Source organism: Chanodichthys erythropterus, chromosome 8 (genome assembly GCF_024489055.1).
Source record: "Chanodichthys erythropterus isolate Z2021 chromosome 8, ASM2448905v1, whole genome shotgun sequence".
NCBI lineage: Eukaryota > Metazoa > Chordata > Actinopteri > Cypriniformes > Xenocyprididae > Chanodichthys > Chanodichthys erythropterus.
Window position 1 is genome coordinate 39,361,474 of NC_090228.1, and position 22,966 is coordinate 39,384,439.

General features: G+C 42.1%; 1 protein-coding gene across 1 annotated transcript in view; it reads right to left on the reverse strand.

The window, feature by feature from the left end:
- LOC137025235 (NACHT, LRR and PYD domains-containing protein 3-like) overlaps positions 1–14,869 on the reverse strand; it is a 63,830-nt gene extending 48,961 nt beyond the window's left edge. The window contains exons 1-4 of the mRNA XM_067393256.1: positions 14,774–14,869; positions 14,549–14,721; positions 14,325–14,453; positions 12,983–13,063 (exon numbers count right to left, since the gene is read on the reverse strand). Coding sequence (XP_067249357.1) covers positions 12,983–13,063; positions 14,325–14,453; positions 14,549–14,721; positions 14,774–14,869 — 479 coding nt within the window. The remainder of the gene's footprint in view (positions 1–12,982; positions 13,064–14,324; positions 14,454–14,548; positions 14,722–14,773) is intronic.
- Between the last annotated feature and the right edge of the window lie 8,097 nt (positions 14,870–22,966).

Below are 22,966 nucleotides of genomic sequence, written 5' to 3' on the forward strand. Positions count from 1 at the left end.
TGAGGGTGGAAGGGGACAGCCTACGCTCCAACCCTTGCTGCAAGAAGGAAAGCACGACTCCGATCGAGCATCTTCGGGGGTCTTCTCGACGAGAAGAACACCACTCGACGAACAGGTTCCACTTCGAGGCGTAAGCACGTCTCGTAGACAGTGCACGTGCCGAAGTGATGGTGTTAAGTACCTCAGGGGGTAAGTCACCTAGAACCTCCGCGTCCCGTCCAGGGACCAGACATGGAGTTTCCAGAGGTCTGGACGCGGGTGCCAAAGAGTGCCCCGTCTCTGAGAGAGGAGGTCCTTCCTCAGAGGGATGGGCCAGGGAGGGGCTGTCGCGAGGAGTGAGAGTTCTGGGAACCAGGTCCGGTTGGGCCAGTAAGGCGCAACTAACAAGACCTGCTCCTCGTCCTCCCTGACTTTGCACAGGGTCTGTGCAAGTAGGCTCACTGGGGGAAACGCATATTTGCGCAGGCCCCGGGGCCAGCTGTGAGCCAGTGAATCTGTCCCGAGTGTTCCCTCGGTCAGAGAGTAAAACAACTGGCAGTGGGAGGTTTCTGGTGAGGCAAACAGGTCTACCTGAGCCTCTCCGAACTCTCTCCAGATCAGCTGAACCACCTGGGGGTGGAGTCGCCACTCTCCGGGCAGCGCAGCTCGTGATAGCTCGTCGGCCACACGGTTGAGCACACCGGGGACATGAATGGCGCGAAGCGACCTCAGATGCTTCCGACTCCACAGGAGGAGATGGCGGGCGAGTTGCGACATGCGACGGGAGCGTAGACCACCTTGGCGGTTGATGTACGCAACGGTCGCAGTGTTGTCCGTACAGACCAGTACATGCTTGTCGCGAAGCAGGCCTTTGAGGCGGCTCAGCGCAAGGCGTACTGCCAGCAACTCGAGGCAATTGATGTGCCAATGCAGATGGGGTCCCGTCCAAACCCCTGAGACTGCATGCCCGTTGTACGTGGCACCCCAGCCGGTGGTAGAAGCATCTGTGAAGACCACAGCATGCCGGGACACCTGTTCTAGAGGGACTCCTGCCCGAAGAAACAAGGGGTCCGACCACGGGCTGAAGGTACGGCGGCACTCCTGAGTGATTGGCACCCGGAACGTGCCGCGTTGCCACGCCCATCTCGGGACTCGGCCGTGAAGCCAGTGCTGAAGCGGTCTCATATGAAGCAGACCGAGCGGTGTTACAGCCGCTGCAGCCGCCATATGCCCCAGGAGCCTCTGAAAAAACTTCAGTGGGACCGCTGTCCTGCCATTGAACGTATTCAGGCAGTTCAACATCGACCGAGCACGTTCCTCTGTGAGGCGTGCTACCCGTTCGACCGAATCCAACTCCATACCCAGAAAAGAGATCCTCTGCACTGGGGCGAGTTTGCTCTTCTCCCAGTTGACCTGAAGCCCCAACTGGCTGAGGTGCCTGAGCACTAAGTCCCTGTGTTCGCACAACTGATCCCGAGACTGTGCTAGAATGAGCCAGTCGTCCAGGTAGTTGAGAATGCGAACACCCTGTTCTCTCATGGGAACAAGGGCTCCCTCCACGACTTTCGTGAAGACGCGGGGAGACAGGGCCAGCCCGAAGGGTAAGACTCTGTACTGATATGCTCGACCTTCGAACGCGAATCTCAGGAATGGCCTGTGTCGCGGAAGAATCGAAACATGAAAGTACGCGTCCTTCAGGTCGATCGCTGCAAACCAATCTCGGGGACGGATGCACTCGAAAATGCGTTTCTGCATAAGCATTTTGAACGGTAGCTTGTGAAGGCTCCGATTCAAAACTTGCAGGTCCAAGATCGGTCGTAACCCGCCGCTTTTCTTGGGTACAATGAAGTAGGGGCTGTAGAACCCTGACCTCAAATCGGCTGGAGGGACCGGCTCTATCGCGTCCTTCGCCAGTAGGACTGCGATCTCCGCACGCAGAACAGGGGCATCGACATCGTTCACTGAAGTGAAGAGGACGCGCCTGAACTTGGGGGGACGCCGGGCAAACTGAATCGCATAGCCGAGCCTGATGGTCCGGAGGAGCCAGCGAGACGGACTGGGGAGCGCTAGCCAGGCTCCCAGAGACCGCACCAGCGGCACCAAGGGGACCACCGGCGTACCCGCCGCGGGGCAGCGAGGTGGAACGCAGGGACGCGGCCCGGGAGGCTCTCTGTGTGAGGCGGCCCGAAGCGGGGTCACAGTGTGCTGTGCAACACTTGCCTGCTTCCACGGGTGGACAGAGGGAGCAGTCGAGGATTTGCTTGCCTGCTGCTCGCTGCTGTCCGCTGGCGACAGAAGAGGTGGATGAGAGTGGTGAGGTTCTAGCCCTCCCACTGCTCTCCGAGCCCTCTTCGGACCCGGAGATAAAGGAAACTGCTCTTTTATTGAAAATTTGGGTACCGCTGGTCGTTGAGCCAGCGGCGGAACAAAAGGAAACAACAAAAGATTCTCCACCCGGCCCTCCTCCGGGGGAAGGAGCGGTGCAGTCACCACCTCCTGAAGAGCAGTCCCCTCCATCTTCGGGTCGCCCGTCCTAGGGCCGCTTGGACTTGGCCTTGCCACCCTTCTTCTTGGGGGGTGGCTGGACGGGCTGGGCACCCCGCCTGCGACCGTCTCCACGGCGCCGCTTGGATGGAGGCTGCTGCTGCTGGGGCGCGGGAGCGGGGGCGGCTGCAGGGGGGCGCCCTCGGCGACGGGTAGTCTGAGGTGCCGCCGGCGGTGGAGGTGCAGCAGCTGACCGCCTCGGCAGGATGTGACTGATGGCCTCAGACTGCCTTTGTACAGCCGAGAACTGTTGGGCAAAGTTCTCTACCGCGTCGCCGAAAAGGCCGGTCTGGGACACCTTGTCGGTATCCCTCATGTCCGCAAGACACAGCCAGAGATGGCGTTCCTGGACCACCATAGTGGACATCGCACGACCCACTGATCGCGCCGTAACCTTCGTCGCTCGAAGCGCGAGGTCCGTCGCGGCACGAAGTTCCTGGAGAACTTGTGGATCATGACCACCCTCGTGCAGGTCCCTCAGTGCCTTGGCCTGATGGACCTGCAACAATGCCATAGCGTGTAAGGCAGAGGCAGCTTCCCCACCGGCCTGATAAGCCTTGCCGGTAAGATCCGACAAGTACTTACAGGCCCGGGAAGGGAGAGACGGCTCCCCCCGCCAGGTGGAGTTAGGGCACAGTTGCATAGCAACGGCCCGTTCCACAGGGGGTATGCGCGTGTAACCCTTCGCTGCCCCGCCATCAAGGGTGGTGAGGGAGGAGGACCCACCGACACGGTTTCGGGCAGTAAAAGGTGCCGTCCACGTGCCTGTGAGCTCTTCATGCACCTCCGGGAAGAAGGGCACTGGGGTGGGGGGCTGAGAACCAGCCCTGGCCACCCCGAGATACCAGTCATCCAACCTCGAGGGTTCGGGACACGGTGGAGGATTCCACACGAGCCCGACCCTGTTGGTGGCCCGGGAAAGCATAGCCATCATTTCCGGGTCCGTGTCGGGCACAGTTGTCACCCCCGAAGGAGGCAACTGCGCCGACTCATCCTCCCCAGAAGTATCAGGCTTACCCTCCGATGCAGCGATCGACATCCGGTCGTCTGGGGGAGCTCCGAAGGAAACGGATGGTACACACCTCTGGGGTGGTCCACCATGTTCCGCGGGCAGGTCTACTGGCTGCGGAGCGCACGAGGGGGGAGGGTTCCTAGGGGGTTGGTTCCCCGAAGGAAGCGCGCTCACCGTTATCCTCAAGTCACCAGCCCCGCCGCTCGCAGCAACCCTCTGAGGAGGATTGGAGCGAGGCGTCGGGACCGGGACTCCACCCCTTTGCAGAAAGTGGAGTCTCGACCGCAACTCCGCGATGGTCATCTTCCCACAATGGATACATGACTCATCCACAAACGCTGCCTCAGCGTGCCTTAAGCCCAAGCATGCGATACAGCGCTGGTGACCATCCCGAGGCGCCAGGTAACGACCGCATCCAGAAACACACAAGTAGAACGACATCTTTAAAAAGACGCGAACTACTCGTGTTAGCTCTTTCAAGGACTGACTCTTTTAGGTGCTGAAGCACGCAGGGGAATAGCCGCTGCAGCACAGACAGGGAATGTGCAGCCTGTCGTGTGCACTCTCCTTGAAGGCGCTCCTCTTACCAGCTGTAACAACAGCTTTTTAGCGCTCTAGGCGCACCGTTTCACCAGCCGTGAGAACGGCCTTCACGCTGATTACAGCTTTGCTCAATCAAACAAAAGGCAAAAACAAAAACAAAAGGAGAATCGGCCCCGCTGCTGCGCTGTCCGCCTGCACCTACAAAGAGACGTCTTGAAGAGAGACTCGTTCACCACACTCGCTTTCAGTAGCTGTCTTCATGGAAGGTTTGGCTCCGAAGCGAAAAGCTGAAGATGCAACGCACCTGCTGCTCATTATATACCCGCGCTGCGAGGTAAGCAGCTGATGCATATGATTGCATGCCAATGTGCATTGGCTCGTTTAGTTACACTCGAAGTAGATTGGCCTCTCTAGCGAGATTCCTATTCGTCGGTCTGTCCGACGTACGTCGAACGTGACCGACTGAAGGGGAACAAAAGTTCCGCTGCTCATGAGGCGTGTGTTGCGCAATCACTCCAGCTCCTCATTCAGCTCCCACAACACTCGGTCGTGCTCTGTTTCATACTACAGTAACATTAATAATCTCATCCATGAACATGATTTCTGCCTGAATCCTATCCTGATTCTTTTCCACTGGCTGAGGTGAAGACTACATGTCCCAAGATTCTGGTCTCAAACTTGGGGTCATCAAGCTACGCCTTTGTTTCGAATAGACGTCCCCTAGCAGATGGAAAAACTACATAGTGCACCTTTAATTTGTTGTTAATTTTAACCTTTATGAATAATAACAGCTGACAGGTCTCCTTGTATTTTTACAGCATTAGTTGAGAGATTTTTTCCTTGAGAAAAATGAACATGTAGCTCTTGTACCTCTTTATCATTGATGTTTATGTTATAATACAGTTATTTGTCTCCAGTTCTGGTTGTCGTCTCACCTGGGGTTAGAGGTCACTGTTCCATCACAGAACGTAAAAGGTTCAAGCATGGATCTGTCACTCTTCATAGACACACAGCTGGGCTCTAGAGATGCTGTTCTCTGATTCTGGTACTGAAAAACATCCTGCTCCTCTCTCTCCTCATTAGAACTCGTTTTAGAGGCAGTGTTCTTCAGTGACTTCATTAAGATTTCAGTTCTGCATTTGAAGATATAGAACTTTCTTTAACATGTCTCCAGCTGTTTTGAAATGTGTCTGAAAAAACCTTAGAAAAAATGAGTACTTCAGCAAACTACAATTAAAGGGCCATGATTTGGTAGGGTTCTTGATTGGACCAGTCTGTACCAATCACGTTTGAGGTCTGAGGTATCGCCAGCGATACCACCTCGGTTTTTTTTCTTACCAGTGTGAAAGAGACTCAAAATACTCCGTCAATGTTGCACATACAATTAAGAGTTATACACCATTTTAATCTGTGGAATATCTTTTATTTGTGTACACTCAGAGTAAAAACAAAATGTTGTGCTTTTTGCAAAATAAAGAAAACTAACATGATGCGTGATCTCTCGTCTCCCTCTGAACGAAGTCCAATCTGATAGTTCTCAGAAAATTAACTGTAACTTAGTGAATACTCATCACAAAGAGACTTATGTCTAAAGAAACGTTGAAATGTCAGGTTTTAAAGGGCACCTATTATGCAAAATTCACTTTTACATGCTGTTTGACCATAAATGTGTGTTGGCAGTGTGTGAGCAAAACCACCATAGAATGAGAAAAATCCACCCAGTGGTTTTTTTACAATCTCAATAATTCATAAGCACTGTCTCAGAACGCCCTGTTCTAAGATTTCTCTCACTGTGACGTAGAATTGCGCTAAGCCCCACCCACGTGGTTTGATTGACAATCTGGTATTGGCATAGACCCAGCCGTCGGTGATCTGTCAACCATCCTCCATTGTTTCAACGACAGCCGGTAATGTCTCCTAAGAAACATAAGTGTTCTGTTGTGGGATGTAATAATGAACATAGTAGTTTTCACTTACTTCCGACATCAGAGCCACTGAAAACGCAGTGGATGGATTTTATTTACGAAGGAAAGGCGCCACTCAAAATTCCAAAATACGTTATGTTTGCGCAAATCATTTTTTGACTGACTGTTTTGAGAACGAGGGTCAATTCAAAGCAGGTCTTGCTTCAAAGTTAATCCTCAAGTGTGGATCGTTGCCTACTGCTTGCGATCCAACGTCACCTCCAGAAGAAGTAAGTATATTTAATGTTTTTTTGAGCAAATAATGTTAGTCATTTCAGTCGATGTCAGCCAATTCAATAACAAATGCGTCTAAAGTTGTTGTCGTCGTCGTAGAATATCTGTGTATATAATTTAAACCTTGTTTGTATAGTGTGTATCTAACGTACTTAGCAAACGTTATCACAGCATTTGTGTTTGTAGTTTAAAAAAACTGCGCAAACGTTATCACAGTGTGTGTGCGTGTGTGTGTGTGTTGCACATCCATAATTGCAAAGGAGACGCGATTAAAACTCTATAAGTACATAAATGTATCAAATAACCATTCAGAGACGTCCTGCTCCATTCTCAATTGTGTTTCTTCTGCCGGAGTCTATTCATCATCATCATTTGATTCCGGCTCAAACATGTACGGCTGAATGCCATACAAAACAACGGGTCTCTCACTCTAGCCATTCTGCTTCAACCGACTGTTTATTGCCATAGGTATGCAAGTTATGCCCTCCTCCAAAGGCAGGGCGGGGATATGCAGCTCATTTGTATTTAAGGTGGTACACACCAAAACAGCTCTTTTTAAAACAGGCCCCAAAAATGACATTTTCAAATGGTTATAATAAATTAACTGTGGGGTATTTTGTGCTGAAACTTCATAAATACATTCTGGGGACACCCGAGACCAATATTACATCTTGTAAAAAGGGGCATAATAGGTGCCCTTTAAGTCGTGTAAGTCAAATCGAAAACAAATATTCTCTGTTTATGTAATCTGTATGAAAACAGAGCCATGTCAGAAGTCTGTGATTCAGCTCATTATCCGCTAATGCGGCCACGCCCACGGAACGAGCGCTATTCAGACAAAAATACTGAGGCAATACATGTATACATCGTCTCAATCGTGTATTTATTGTCTTCAAAAGTGTTTTGCATAGCCATAGTTAGCGATCTCTGGAAGCGTCTGTTAGTTCAGTTACTTCCTGGATTGTCACATGGCCTGTTCTTCTTTAGGAGGCATCTGTGGACTAAAGGTGTATAGATTGCCCTCCGGCTGCAAGTATGAATTGAAAACACAGTATCCAACGCTCATAGTGATGACAATAAATATTGAATAAATATTACTCCTCTGTATAGAAAATTGACATAAACATATGAAAATCCATCAATATTTCTCCAAATGTGCATGTTTTTAAGATAAAAGCCTATATGAAATGCCATAGAGGTAACATAATTGTTCAGAAACTTTGCATCACAGAAATACATTATATTTTAAAGTATATAATAGAATACCATTATTTTAAATTGTAATAATATTTCACAGTATTGCTGTTTTTTCTGTATGTTTGATATATGCCATGATGAGCTTGAGACATGATCACAGAGGGTTTTTTCACAGCCTACCTGACTGGAAAGGCCTCATTAATATGCAGGTCATTAGAGCTCTTTATGCGATTCTTTTGTCTTCTCAGGTGTAAATGGCCCATTATTCATGATGATTCACGCCTCCACGCATACTGTGTTTCTTGACAAAAAGTGTCTTACAAAGTTTAAATCTTTCTATTGTTTTATATGAAGGAATAGGCAGGATAATTTTTACATAATTTTAAGCAAAAACTCTAGTCTACAACCTCCAATACCCAGAAGTCTTGTGAACACAGATTTAATATATATATATATATTTTTTTGGCTTTATTTCAGTGACTTAAGTTATTTGTTTTTTCATTAACTACGCATAAACGTTATTCCTTCAAAAACACAAACATGTACATACATGTTCCTCATATATTATTGTAGCCTAGTTTGTGCTGAATACAGTGTAATGACACTTTTTCCATTAATATGTTTATGAACAACTGAAAAAAGCACAAATGTCAGGGCATGTCAAAACTTCTCCAGGCCCCACATCAGCCTCAGACTACAGAGGGTTAATTTGAGTTGTTAATTTTAACCTTTAATGAAAGGGTTCCTTGTATGTTTACAACATTAATTGAGAGATTTTTCCTTGAGAAAAAATTAACATGTAGCCACTATACCTAATATTTATCCAAATAAATCAATATTAAATTAAGCACTACTAAAAACAGTAGGTTACCAGTTATTGTACTGTGAACATTGTAATATGTTGTCACTAAATTTAATGAAATTTTGTTTAGTTACCAAATGTTTTGAAAATCACAATACACTTGTTATGATGCAATTTTTTTATTACACCCCCTGCTTTTGATATGAACACATCAATAATTAAGATGATCTCTTTATCACTGATGTTTGTTATAAAACTGTTATTTGTCTCCAGTGTCTCACCTGGGGTTAGAGGTCACTGTTCCATCACAGAATTTAAAAGGTTCATGCATGGATCTGTCACTCTTCATAGACACACAGCTGGGCTCTGGAGATGTTGTTCTCCGATTCTGGTACTGAACAACATCCTGCTCCTCTCTCTCCTCATTAGAACTTGTTTTAGAGGCAGTGTTCTTCAATGTCTCCATTAAGATTTCAGTTCTGCATTTGAAGATGTAAAACTTGTATTAACATATCTTAAGAGCCCTACGTTTTGTTTTTTTTTGTATGTTTTGCAGTTGGAAGTGACTTTGAATGAAACACTGGGATCCACACATTCCAAGAGGTAAATATTATTACATTACACATATGTTCTGTAGCACTAGCCATTACATCATTTAAAGGCCATGTTTCTACCATCTGTAAAACCGCATTCTTCCATCTTAAAAATATATTTAAACTATGACATATGCTCTCAATGAAAAATGCAGAACAGTTAGTTCATGCGTTCATGACCTCAAGGCTACATTATTGTAACGCTCTACTGGGTGGTTGTTCTGCTCGCTTGTTAAACAAACTACAGCTGGTCCAAAATGCAGCAGCTAGAGTTCTTACTAGAACTAGTATGACCATATTAGCACAGTTCTGTCATCACTGCATTGGCTTCCTGTTAAACATCATATAGATTTTAAAATCTTGCTACTTACCTACAAAGCCCTAAATGGTTTAGCTCCCCAGTACCTGAGCGAGCTCTTAATGCATTATAGTCCTTCATGTCTATTGTGAATTTAGAATTCAGGACAGCTGATAATACCTAGAATAACAAAATCAACTGCAGGCAGTAGACCCTTCTTTTTAGCATCTAAACTTTGGAACAGTCTTCCTATCACTGTTTGGGAAGCAGACACACTCTGTCTAGACTAAAAACACATCTGTTTAAACTTTCATACACATAAACCATTATCTACTTCTATAATTCAAATCATGTAATGTGTTAGGCTGCATAGATCAGGTCAGCCGGAACAAGAACACTTCCCATAACACCTGATGTACTCGCTAGATCATAAGAATGGTGTCTATGCTTATGTTATTCTCTCTCTGTTTATACGATGATAAAACAAATTTTTCTGTGTGCGGGCCATTATGCAGACCAGTAAATTAATTTGGCAAATATCAAGTTTTTAAAACAGACCAAGCTTCTTCACACATACACACTCAAACACGCAAACAAAAAATGTAGACTAAACACATAAATGAACGGCAAGAATGTATAAAGGTATTCAGTTTTCAGTAGGAAAGTTGTTTTTTTGATTGAATCACTTTCAGCTCGATAAGAATTTTCCTATTGTCACTGTGAAGCTGCTTTGAAACAATATGTATTGTAAAAAGCGCTATATAAATAAATAAATGACTTGACTGACTTGACATTTTCTCTTCACAGGAAACCACAATATTGTGAACTGAACAATGAATTTATACATTTATAAATTATTTACTGGAACTCTTTTGATTCTTTGATTTTTTTCTTCTTCTTCTATAGAAATGACCAGAAATCAACATCACATTAAACCCTTATAAACCCAGAGTAACAGAATACCCAGATGGGATTTAGTCTATACATTGTCGTGCTTGTTCAAGCTTGTATGAATTTGAAACCCAATAGAGCACACACTCATTCAGTGATGGGCAAATTCCAAAAGCACAATCAAGCAAGGAAAGAGCACAACAGATCCACACATCAGCAGTAGCATCCTCAACCTTATTAATAATTTGACAATCAATATCTAAATAAAATGTTTTTGAGGAAATATTACTTTTAAACCTGCCTATTCAGTTTTTGCTGGAATGTGAAGGGTTAAATGAAAGACGCCCATTAGAATTTTTCTGCCTAATGACAAGACAAGACGATCTAGCTGTTGTGGGGAAAAACACTAATAAATCATACCTGTCACAGCAGTATTTCTCCCCTACACCATGTTTAAAGTTTATGGCCCACCCATCTCGGGAATTTGGGTATCAAAATTATTTCCTAACTACCCAGTGGTAAACAAGACATCAGATGGCGTTCATGTCCAACTAGGAAACTCGTATTTAGGATAATTCCGATATATATATATATATATATATATATATATATATATATATATATATATATACACATACATACATACATACACACACACATATACCCTTGCCCTCTGACCTTTGAACCTACACTTTCATTTTAGGAGGTCGACTCTGCAGCTCCGTCACAGCTGCCTGGGTCAATTATGTCGCTCCATGTCCCTATCTCTTTGGCTACACAGTGGGCTTTAACTACATTATCATCTCCTCCGGCCATCCCTATTGTGGCATTAAGACCACCATGGCTCCTCCCTCTGGCGATGCCACCATAGAGTGCAGTTCTGGCTGTGGCCTGGGTTTCCACCAGCATGCCTCTGGTCAAGGTTCCTCTCTGGCTCTCACCACCCTAAACTTTTCTGTTGCGCCTCCTTTCGGCCAGCCGTCCACCTTCAGAGCCACCTCCTGTACACTCTGCCTATTTCACCAACCTTTCACCAACCCCTTCACCATCCCTTCTTCTCTCTAAGGGGGGGTTGCACACCAAACAAGAAGCTCAGCGCCACGTCACGTCTTTATATTCGAACGCATTGTTTTCTGAGTATATGCACACCGGCAGCACCATTCGGCGTCTATGTGTGGCACCCAGCTATGACTCAGGAAGTTGTTCAAAACTCTGCTGCACCACAGAGCACCATTTACATTGTTTTAAATTAAATTAAATGTGTTGTTTTCTCTGTTATGTTTTCTTGTAAAGCGCTTTGAGAAAGCCACTTTTAAAGGCGCTATATAAAATAAAGGTATTATTATTATTATTAATAAATGTATATTATAGTTCTCTCAAATCGTTGTTAATGTACATCGTGATTACACACCATGTGACAACAATATCAGAATGCACAGCCCTCTGTGAATCACCAAGACACAATTCAAATACTGTTTTGATCATGACATAAGGACAGTTAAATAAAATAATGAAAATTACTTCACCATAGCATTAAAGTTTCAGAAGCACAAAGTAACCAATGACTAGGGATGGGTATCATTGGAATTTTATCGATACAGATACACTTATCGATACTGGTACTTATCAATACTGTTATCGATACTACTTTCTATAATTTGGTGCAAAAAGACATGATGTGAAAGGATGTTAAAAATCTTAAGTTATTTTATTTCTGCTGAACTCTAGTACTGTAATTTACAAATGCCTCTATAAGCAAACAGAAAAAGCCACACAAGAAAGCACAATTGTAAAGCTGTAAGAGAAAAGGTAAAGTGTCTTTCTTATCCCAACACCAGAATTTTAACAATTCTGATTCTTATTGATTCCTAATTTCAATTCCAATAAGGTAAAAGAAAAAAACTTTAGATATTGTTCACATTTAATTGTAGCTGAATATCATTAACAAATATCAACAGGTTAAAGTACACATTTACACAAGGAACTTTTGCCTATGGTTTAAAAAATACATAGCAAAAAAAAACCTAGCCTAACTAATGTATATTTCAATCATTATTAAAGACAAGTAAAAGACTCAGTAATTAAAAAAGGACAAAAAAACAAAACAAAAACAAAAAACAATCGCAACAAATAAATACAATTGAACAAAGATATGATTGAAATAAACAGTGTTTTAAGATGTTCAGGCATTCAAGTACAGAAACTAATCAAATGTAAAATAACAATGCACTTAAAATAAAAAATGCATTACAAATATAAAAGTTACTCAGTCAAGAATACGTGAATTTCCTCTTTGTCTTTTGTTGCTTGATTAGTGTTGTTGGACGCAGCAGAATGTTTTGTCACTATAAGACTTGTAAGGATCTGCACTGTTACAAGTGTGCAGCACAGAAAACGGTGCACAAGTCGTTTTGCTCGTGAATGGTTTAAAATCACTAAATGATTTTTTTGTGTGTGCAGCACAGAAAACAGCGCGCATGAATGGTTTAACTGTGAACGGGCTTGGAATGTGTGTGCAGCACAGTAAACAGCCCGCGAGTCTCGCACTTGAATGGTTTAAAGGCATATTGCATATAAATGCGCATAAAGGAATCTATAAGAGGAATCGAAATTTTCGAAATAATTTTATTTTATTATAAATGGTACCTTCGCCTGAGGCAGGGCAGTTGGAGCTGGGACACGATGAAGACATAGTAAATACAGCACATTGCTTGACGTAGATAACATATTTTGTTTGTAAATGTTTCATTATTACTTGTGTTGCCTCCATTCTTGACAAATGACAAGCAGCATCTTATAATTCGCCATTAAGTAAATATACGGAGATACAACACAAGTATCGACAGTATCTTTTGTCCTCAAACTTAATGGTACTGTACTGACCCAATTATCTCAAAAAATAAACAACTAAAGAAAAATACTCACGTCAAATAATTTGTAGATCTTTTCCTCCTCTGAACTGTTGTGTCGAACAGCAGCTCTGAATTGTCTTTTACTTCTGCAAAACTAGTCAAACCAGTTTTTAGGACAAGATGTGAGAACAAATATTCATATAAACACACATACTCATTTAAAATGAAAGGTTCACTCACAGGATTTACTGTTATAATTTGTCCTTTCATGATATGTCATTTGTACGAGAATTTCCTGTTCTCCTCTTCCCTTTCTGTAATGAAACCTCATGGAAGAAGTTGGGTTCTTTTTATTTCCTCATACTCTAATTATCTCCATCTTAATTATTGCTTTTATATCTATATATTCACTTAAACATATATTAAACATATATGTATAGTGTTTCTTTACTTACCTGTGATTAATTTTGTCGTTTTACTCGTTTTGAGTTATATTTTTTGTCTTACATGGTGATATATATTTACATATTACATATTTTACATATTTATTTTATAGAAAGAATAAGGGCAATTTCATCAGAGAGGCTGCTTGATTGTTCTATGCATCAGATATGTTTTCCATGTGGTGATATTTTCTTATATTTTTCTTTCACTTTTCTCATGTTCATTTTTTTTTTTTTTTTTTTTTTTTTTTGCTGTTAGTCCCCTTTCTGTAATGAAATTCCATGGGAAAGAATAAGGGGAATTTCTTGCTTGTTCATTAGAGATTAAATGCTTCCAGTAGTGATGGGAAGTTCGGATCATTTTACCGACTTGGACAGACTACAACTTGCTCTTTGATTGAGTTAAATCATATTAATAATAATATTAACAATAATAAGATCTCAGGTATAGAATTATATGAATTAAATAGATTAAGAAATATCCCATATCCTAAGAAATTGTTATAAAAAATATAGTTTGATATAGTTTTATATATTGAGGCATCACTGAGTATGATACTGCATTGAATGTCTGAAGTTGGGTGACCAAGATTAAAAAAAAAAAAAAAAAAAAGAAATTGAAAAATTTTTGTAATTGTAACGAAGCGGAAGCTGAGTTAGAATCCATGTGCAGTATTTTAATAAAGTCCACAGCAAACAAATCCAGATTGACAGGCAGATAGCATAAATGTAAGGCAGGCAGAGGTAACGCTCAATAAGGCAGTCCAATCCAAACGACAGAGCAAAAGGATAATTCAAGAGGCAAAAGCAGAACAAGACATACACAAGAGAAACAAGATAATGATACAGTAACGCTCGGTAAGGCAGGTAAACTGTCAATACTTGGCAATGGCCTGTTAGCCAGGCCATGCTTAAATGTCTACCAAACAGGAAGCAACCCATGAAGCAGAGGGAGCGACACACAGTCAGTACTCGGAGAGGGCTCCCTCTGCTGGTGTGACGTAACGGAATCCCTCCTCCCCCAGGAGCGACTCCTGGCACTTGACAAGGGTGTCCCTGTGGTCATGGTGCTGGACGATCAGGTCTGACTCAATGAAAGTCCTAGATAAGCGATGGATCCAAGATGTCATGAGCGGTTACCCAGGATCTCTCCTCTGGTCTGTATCCCTCCCAATCCACCAAATATTGGAGCTGACCCCCTTCGGCTGGAGTCCAACAACTCCTTTACTGCATAAGCAGGAGATCCATCAATGTCCAGTTGTGGAGGTGGCTCTCGGTTCTCGATGTTGGGGTCAGCACCCGGGTGGAACAGTTTGAGGAGGGAAACATGGAAGGAGGGAGAGACACGAAAATTAGCTGGAAGTTCCAACTGGTATGTAACCTCATTTATCTGTTTTAAGATTTTAAATGGACCAACATACCTCAGGCTGAGATTTATGCTTGGTAGCCGCACCTTGAGGTCCTGTGTGGAAAGCCAGACCCTTTGTCCAGGTTAGTAGGGAGGATGTGTGCGACATCGCCTATTGGCCTGAATTTCCTGTTCTCTGACAGCCCTTCGCAGATGTATATGAGCACTGTCCCACACCCTGTCACTACGACGAATCCAGTCATCGACTGCAGGTACCATAGATGGTTCTCCTGACCTCGGGAACATAGGGGGTTGGTATTCAAGCAGGCATTGAAATGGGGTGAGACCAGTTGATGAATGTCTTAAAGAGTTCTAGGCTTACTCTGCCCATGGTAGAAACTCTGACCAACGATGCTGTCCATGACCACAGTATGACCATAAATACCTGCCAATCTCTTGATTTAATCTCTCCACTTGACCGTTGGCCTGAGGATGATATCCAGAAGTTAAGCTGATGTTGATGTCCAGCTGTTTGCAGAAGGCCTTCCATATTTGCGAGGTGAATTGTGTTCCCCTATCTGAAACAACATCTTCAGGAATGCCATAAACTCTGAAAACATGTTGGAACAGTGCTTGAGCGGTGACCATTGCAGTGGGGAGGCCTATCATAGGTATTAGATGACAGGCTTTTGAGAAGCGGTCAATGATAAATAGGATTGTTGTGAATTCATTTGATGGGGGTAGATCGGTGACAAAGTCTATTGAAATTGGGGAATGGGCAAAGGTTGTAGCAAACCAGAAGGTAATTCTTTAGGTGTTTTAGACTGGGCACAGACTGAACAGGACTTGACATAGTTAGCCACAGCTTTGATCATTGATGGCCACCAGAATGAATTTTGTGTGAGATGCAGTGTTTCCCACAGGATTTTGTAAGACTGGTGAGTGGACACCGGTTCCTCTAGGGGGGTCTGGGGGCATGATAAAGTGAATAGTACAATGAAGAAATTTGTTTTCTGTAAACAGTTTTGTGTTCTAAAAGTGATTTATTTATTGGTGATGATAGGGCACATTAGTCACGTACACAACATATAGTAGGCTAAATGATTTTTCATAAATGTTCAAACATGAAGAGTATTTAAACCATTAAAAATATGTAGCAAAAGAGGTTACCTTTGTTGAATTAATTTATTAGTGGGATACTGTATCTATACATCTGTATTTGTGGAACCAATTAATGGTCACTCTTTGATTTGTTAAACAATCCAGAATGCACTAAAACCTACTTCACTATAGAGAAAAACAACAAATGAATAAATATATATAATAATAAGCTGACCAATAAATAAATAAATAAACTAGGTGAGTAATTCAGCAGCAAAAATTATGCTAGCCTAATTCTTGAAAAAAATTACACAGTAATTTTATAAAAATCCAAATGTTAATAAAAAGTTTAAAATTACTATTTGTATTCTTATGAAATGAAAAAAACTAAAAACTATATTAGATTTATATTTATATGTAAAAAAATATATGTATTCATTATAATGTAAGATTAAAATACGTTTATTTTAAATGTATTGTGCAGATTTTAATGGGGCAACAAAATATAGATATGACAGAACAAAATAGGCTATTAATAATCTTTCAGTGTGCAAAACCATGAAAGTATGAAACGCTTCAAAACAGCAGCACAAAGCGCTTATGCGCATCCTGGGTGCAGAATGATGTGCTTAATGCAATATGGAGTTACAACTCGCAGTTGTGCAGCGCATTGAAAAGTTCACGGTATAAAAACAATCTCTGTGTATATCTACATCTAACAATTGATCATATGTTTCTTCTCACTTTTAAATTCCAGTTATTGTGCATGTGATGCCAATTCATAGTCCCTCTGTTGCGCAATCTAACAGACACACTGTTGATGACATAGTTCAGAAACAGCAATAAACTCCAGCAAGATAAAGTCATTTTATGCCAATCCACAGCCCTTTGACTGTCTGACTGTCATTACCGACTGACTGTCTGTCATTACCGAACGCGACGCGCTGTTTGAGTGCTGAACAGAGAATGATTGACAGCTGCAGCGGATGGAAGACGAGTTTCCATGAACTTAAATTTAACGATGTACATATTCTTCTGTCCCTCACATGAAGCTATGGAATGGCTTCAGATGACTTTGAATATAGTGCACGAAAACTTAATTGGTGCTAGTCTATTTATTTTGCTCTATGACTCCCACTTTTCCCGTATAAAAGAGCGCAATTATCAGACGGTTATTTAAATATCACGACAGGCCCAATTTCAGTTTCATTTTGAGACTGGCAGGACAAATTAGAATGTGGAGGGCTGCCACAGTCTAGTTAATGAATGGGAAACACTGATGGAGTGTTCTTGAGATGCCTGGGTGGCCTGAGCAGAGTGATGTATGGACCCATTGCATGACCCTTAAATGATGGTTTACAGGAACGTAGTACTTGTTGGGAGGACAACCTTGTGGTGTGGGTTCATTCTGTTGTTCTCTTTGAATTTCTTCCATCAAATCCCAAGTTACGGGTGCAATGATAACTGACGGGGGCAGGATGGACTCTGGCCTGGATTCTGTTTGGGGATGGTCATGTCACCTGGATAGTGCATCGGCCTTGCTGTTTTTACTGCCAGGTCGGCAAGTCAGAGTGAATTGGAATCTCGTGAAGAAAAGTGACCAGCGTGCTTGACAAGGGTTAAGTCTCTTGGCATTCTTAATGTACTCAAGATTCTTATGATCTGTAATTACCTGGAATGGGTGAGTGGAGCCCTCAAGCCAGTGTCTCCATTCTTCTATTGCAGCTTTCATAGATAGAAGTTCTTTATTGCCAACAGAAATATGCACATGGATAGAGCTTGCCTGGTTGTCCGTGGCATTGAGAAAGTACTGCACCAATTCCAGTGTCTGAAGCGTTGACCTCCATGACAAACGGCAGGTTGTGATCTGGATGTTTGAGGATGGGTGCTGTCGTGAAACGGTTCTTGAGTTCAATAAAGGCTTGGGTGGCACATTCAGTCCATTTTAATTTTGAAGGTTTACCTTTCAGCAGGGATGTCAGTGGTGCAGCTGTAATGCTATAATTATGGATGACGCGTCAATATGAAATTAGTAAATCCTAAGCGCTGAAGTTCCTTGACTGTGGTCTGGTTGGGGCCATTCAGTGACTGCTGTAATCTTGGAATTGTCCATTTCTACACATTGATGGCTGATGTTATATCCCAGGAACGTGATTCGTTTGACATGGAACTCGCACTTCTCAACTTTTACATAAAGTTGATTCTCCAACAGTCTTGATAGCACTGTCTTGACATGAACCTTGTGTTCACTTTCTGACTTGGAGTATATAAGGATATCGTCAATGTATGCCACTACGTACTTATTCAGGATGTCTCTGAAGATCTCATTGATGAACGACTGGAAGACTGCCGGTGCATTGGCCAGCCCATACGGCATAACCTGGTATTCATAGTGCCCCCTAGTGGTCAGAAATTCTGTTTTCCATGCATCACCTTCTCTGATTCTGATGAGGTTGTAGGCGCTCCTGAGGTCTAACTTGTTGCCTCTCTGAGCTGTTCTAGGGCAGCAGGTACTAATGGTAATGGATAGCGGTATTTGACTTTGACATTGTTCAAACCTCTGTAGTCAATGCAAGGCCGAAGTCCTCCATCCTTCTTTTCCACAAAGAAAAAGAAGCCTGCAGCCACTGGGGAAGTAGATGGATGAATGAAACCAGAACTGAGAGCTTCCTCAATGTAGTCTTCCATTGTCTGAGTCTCAGGATGTGAATGGGGATAGATCTTACTTTTGGGAGGTATCGCATTGGGCAGGAGGTCAATAGCACAATCCCAGGATGGATTAAATTCAATGCAAATCCGGAGTCAATCAACGCTGTGAAATCAGTAGAATCACGATCAGTAGTAATCTTGACAATGGTAGTGAGGGATTTAGTTGTAAGGAGCAAAAAATTATCAACACTCACCTGGCTGTTAATGTTGGTGGTCCTCCGGGCTTTTAGTGGACATACAGCGTTGACGTGGCCTGCCTCTCCACAGTAAAAACACAGATTGTATATCAGTCATCGTGATCTTTCCTCTGTAGAGAGTTTACTAACTCCTAGCTGCATGGGTTCAGGGTTGGATTGAACAGAAAGTAGGATTTGGTTGGATATCTGGGGTGTTTGGCTGGTTGCGATGGTTCTTATTGATGGTGACCTGGATTTAATAGAGTTATTGCCTTTTACATTGCTCTGCTGAACCATCAAATTTATCGGGTAGAGCAAAGCTTACATTCTTGGGCATAGCTTGTGGTAGCGATCGTAGATACTGCGTGAGATATTCGTTAGCAGCTTGTACCTTGCCCAGCTGTTCTTGGTATCCCTTGAGGATGTCACTTTGAAAAGCGAACGCCGTTTGTAGATTAGAAACTTCTGCTGGATTCAGCGTACGCGAAGTATTATGTAACGAGGTGGAAGCTGAATTAGAATCCATGTGCAGTATTTTAATAAAGTTCATAGCAAAGGAATTCAAATCAGCAGGCAGATACCATAAATGTGAGGCAGGCAGAGGTAATGCTCAATAAGGCAGTCCAATCCAAACAACAGAGCAAAAGGGTAATCCAAGAGGCAAAAACAGAACTAAACAGGCAATGGTTATACACAAGAGAAACAAGATGGATATAGAAGATGTTGCTGTTCATGTTTGCCAGCTCAGGACATTTTAAAAATCTAGACCAGACAATGTTCTACGGCCATGTCCGGAATTAAGGGTAGCCTATCCAAGTCACACAGTACAGTTATGGTGACATTATATGACTTAACCCGTGATATAAGATATTGGCCATATTGTCCATCCAAGTCTTGCCTGGAAAATCCAGCCTCAATGCTGTACCAGCTCGAGGCGCGACGGAGGACGGACTGACCAGACTGATATATCTTGTAGAAGATATATCATTCTAGACTTGCCAGGCAAATCCAAGTCATTCATCCCACTATCAACATGCTCGCCAGTAGGCTCCTCTTCTTGTATTTTGGGCACACCACAAGGTGTCACTGTGGCCTCAACGTTTCGCTCTCGCCTTCTCTGAGCTCAATTGCTGTCTGAGGTAAACCACGCCCTCCTCATTACCCTACGCACAAAGAAATGCAAAAATACATACATGTGAAAATAAAGAGATGTAGAAATAAAGAAATTAAAAATGAATAAATCTGGAAATAAATCAAAATCAAAATGAATAAATGTATAAATAAAATAAAAAATAAATGTGTGTGTGTGTGTGTGGGGGGGGGGGAATGTATAAATAGGGAAATGTATAAATATTTTTGCTTTTTTACATTTCTTTGTATATTTATTTATTTAATTATTTTTAATTTTGGCAGGCTTGGCATTCCATAGAAAACCAGTTTCACTTGTTTTGTTGAAATGGTCTGTTGAGAAACTCCCTCAGTTCTCTATAAACATGCAGAAGTGACAAATTACAGAGCTGCTGTTCAACACGACACTTCAAAAAACATTATTTGAGGTGAGTGTTTTACCTTTAGTTAGCTGTTTTCAAATATGTGTGTTGTCTTATGTGTTTGTGCTTTTGAGAATTTTTTGCTGTGCTGAGGTCATTTGAATAGTTTTATTTAACCCTCTGGGGTCTGAGGTGTTTTTTTGGGCCTGGGAGATATATAGACATGCCCTTACATCTGTGCTAATTTCAGTTGCTTGTAACATTTTGCTAAATTTTGTAGCAAACATTTGTTCACAGGACTTTATACTACTGTTATACTACATATAAAGCCAACACTTAAGAGTTTACGAATTACTCAGACTGTTATTAAAATGGAAATACATGAGCTCAAACATAAAAAAAAAAATAAAGATTATATTTTTAAAATTTTTTAAATGTATGTATTGTGTGGTTGTGGTTTAGCAACGTAGAAACTCGATTAAGCTGAAACCACTTCTGCTCATGCTTCATTTTAAATCTGAGGATGTTATCTCTAATAAAACTTTGTTTTATTTATTTAGAGAAGGCTAATAAAAAATGTATTGCCCCCTGTAAGCTCCCTTACAGTCTATTGTCTATGTCTGGCGAGGGAAATGCCCCATTCATGTTTCTTTTGTTCTCACTTAACAAACCTTTCACACACCTCTGCCATGAAATCGGCTACTAACCCTTTATTCTGGAATTATTCTGGCATACATACTTTCCCATCCACATACATATGATCCCAATATACATTTATCCACCTATTATAAATAGTCTTTCTAGAAAACAAAACAAAATGTTTCTTATAGAAAATCACACACAGAGACACAATCCCAGAAAAAAAAAATCTCATTGGAATTGTTAGATTCTGTATACAGGGATGACACAAAGGTGACTGCAGCCATGTGGTGCCATGCTGATTAAGCCCCTTGAAGGTGCAATGGGACTTGCACAAGGAGAACACTTCACTTTGAAGCAGGAGATAAGATGTTTTTTGCTCTATGCAGTCAATGACCACTTGTGTGTCTGGGTAGTCCTAGAACTCCTTGGGCATTTGCTTGCTTCGACTGACATACCTACATGCATGTGCTGAATATGAGTATATGCATGGCTCCAGTTTGACATGTTGCAGCTTGCATAAAACTTTTCTGTTTGTTTTGAATTCAAAATACTCCCACACCTCGCTTATCTTTCGAACAGTCTTCTATGCTCGTTGCAACTGACACAAAGAAGATCTGAGGTAAAATTAAAAGAGTACCTCTTCAGGTACAGCAGTGTCTGCCATAATATCGAAGTAAGTGTGCATCACTGATCATTGTTCTCGCTACAATATTTTGTCACAACATGAGATCTCCAGTTTAGTTTAAACTCACTGTCATTAAAACAGCATGTCACAGGAAGTGATCAAAAGTAGTACATCCACTATCTAAATTCATATAATTTTTGTTTAACTTCTGTGTAATAAGCAGTGTTGGGCACATTACTTTAAAAAAAGTAATTAGTTATAGTTACTAGTTACTTCTCACAAATAGTAACAGAGTTACATCATTATAAAAGTAACTAATTACCAGGGAAAGTAACTATTGCGTTACTTTAAAAAAAAAAAAAGTCAATAACTTGAATGCCCCCAATATTAAATGTAAGTCTAAGAATAAGTTATTCTTGATCCGACTCGTGACTCATGATCCGCTCTTGCTTATGAAATTTCTCTGTACTCTACTATACATGTTGGTAGCAGAAAACGTAGTTTCATATATATGTTTAAATAGTCCTATGTTATGTTTTAAATTAATTTACTTGATTATGAAAAGTGAACAGCATGAGTAAGATACATCATAAGATGCGTAATATATCAGGAGTCATGGAGTGGCTCAGACATGATTTTAAACACTTCATTAAGTTTTGTTTTGTAGAAAGCCTTTCTTTGAAGTGAATTTTGTTTTGTAAAAATTGTATCTTAATTTTAATCAATGTTTCATCAACTAATTGCCTGGATTTAATAAATAAAAAGCAAATATAGCAAGCAGACTGTAACGAGGCAGACTCGGGGAGATCCATTTGCAGCTTTATTATAGGTTCGTGGTCATACAGGCAAGAGTCAGATAACAGCAAGAGCAGTGTCAGAGGCAAGACGTAATCAGGGTCGGGGACAGGCAGATAATCAGGGCGGGCGGCAGGCAAAACAGGGTAAATCAGAGAACAGGCAGAAATATCACAAGGTTGGCAGCAGGCAGTAATCGTGGGTACAAGGCAGTCCAAGGTCAAACACAGGGAAACAATACACATGGAGAAATGCTCAGAAATATTGGCTGAAGCAAAACAAGACTTTGCGTGCCATTGTGGGACAGAGGGTCTTTTATAGCCTGGGAAATAGGGATCAGATGGAGGTGTAATCAGTCCCGGTACGGGGTGTGGGAAATGTAGTCCATGAACAGTTTAATACTCGGGTGAGGCCGAGTTTGTGACACAGACAATATAATCATGGATGCGTGGGCACAATCACTGGCGCGTGAACTGGAGCGCGACTTATCTAGGCTAAATGAACATGAGAAACATATCTATAGAAAGCTTGAAATATCTAAAAACGAAAAGAAATAGGCTACTCTGATTATTTAGCCTAAACCGAATGAAATGTGCATTCTCAGGCGCGTCCAGTAGCCTATGCGAGATTATGAGAGTCAGTCAACTTCATATTCGCAGCCGACACTGATTAACAAAATAAACAATTAAAATGTCTCCTTGCTGTTTTTTATCACATTCATAATCATT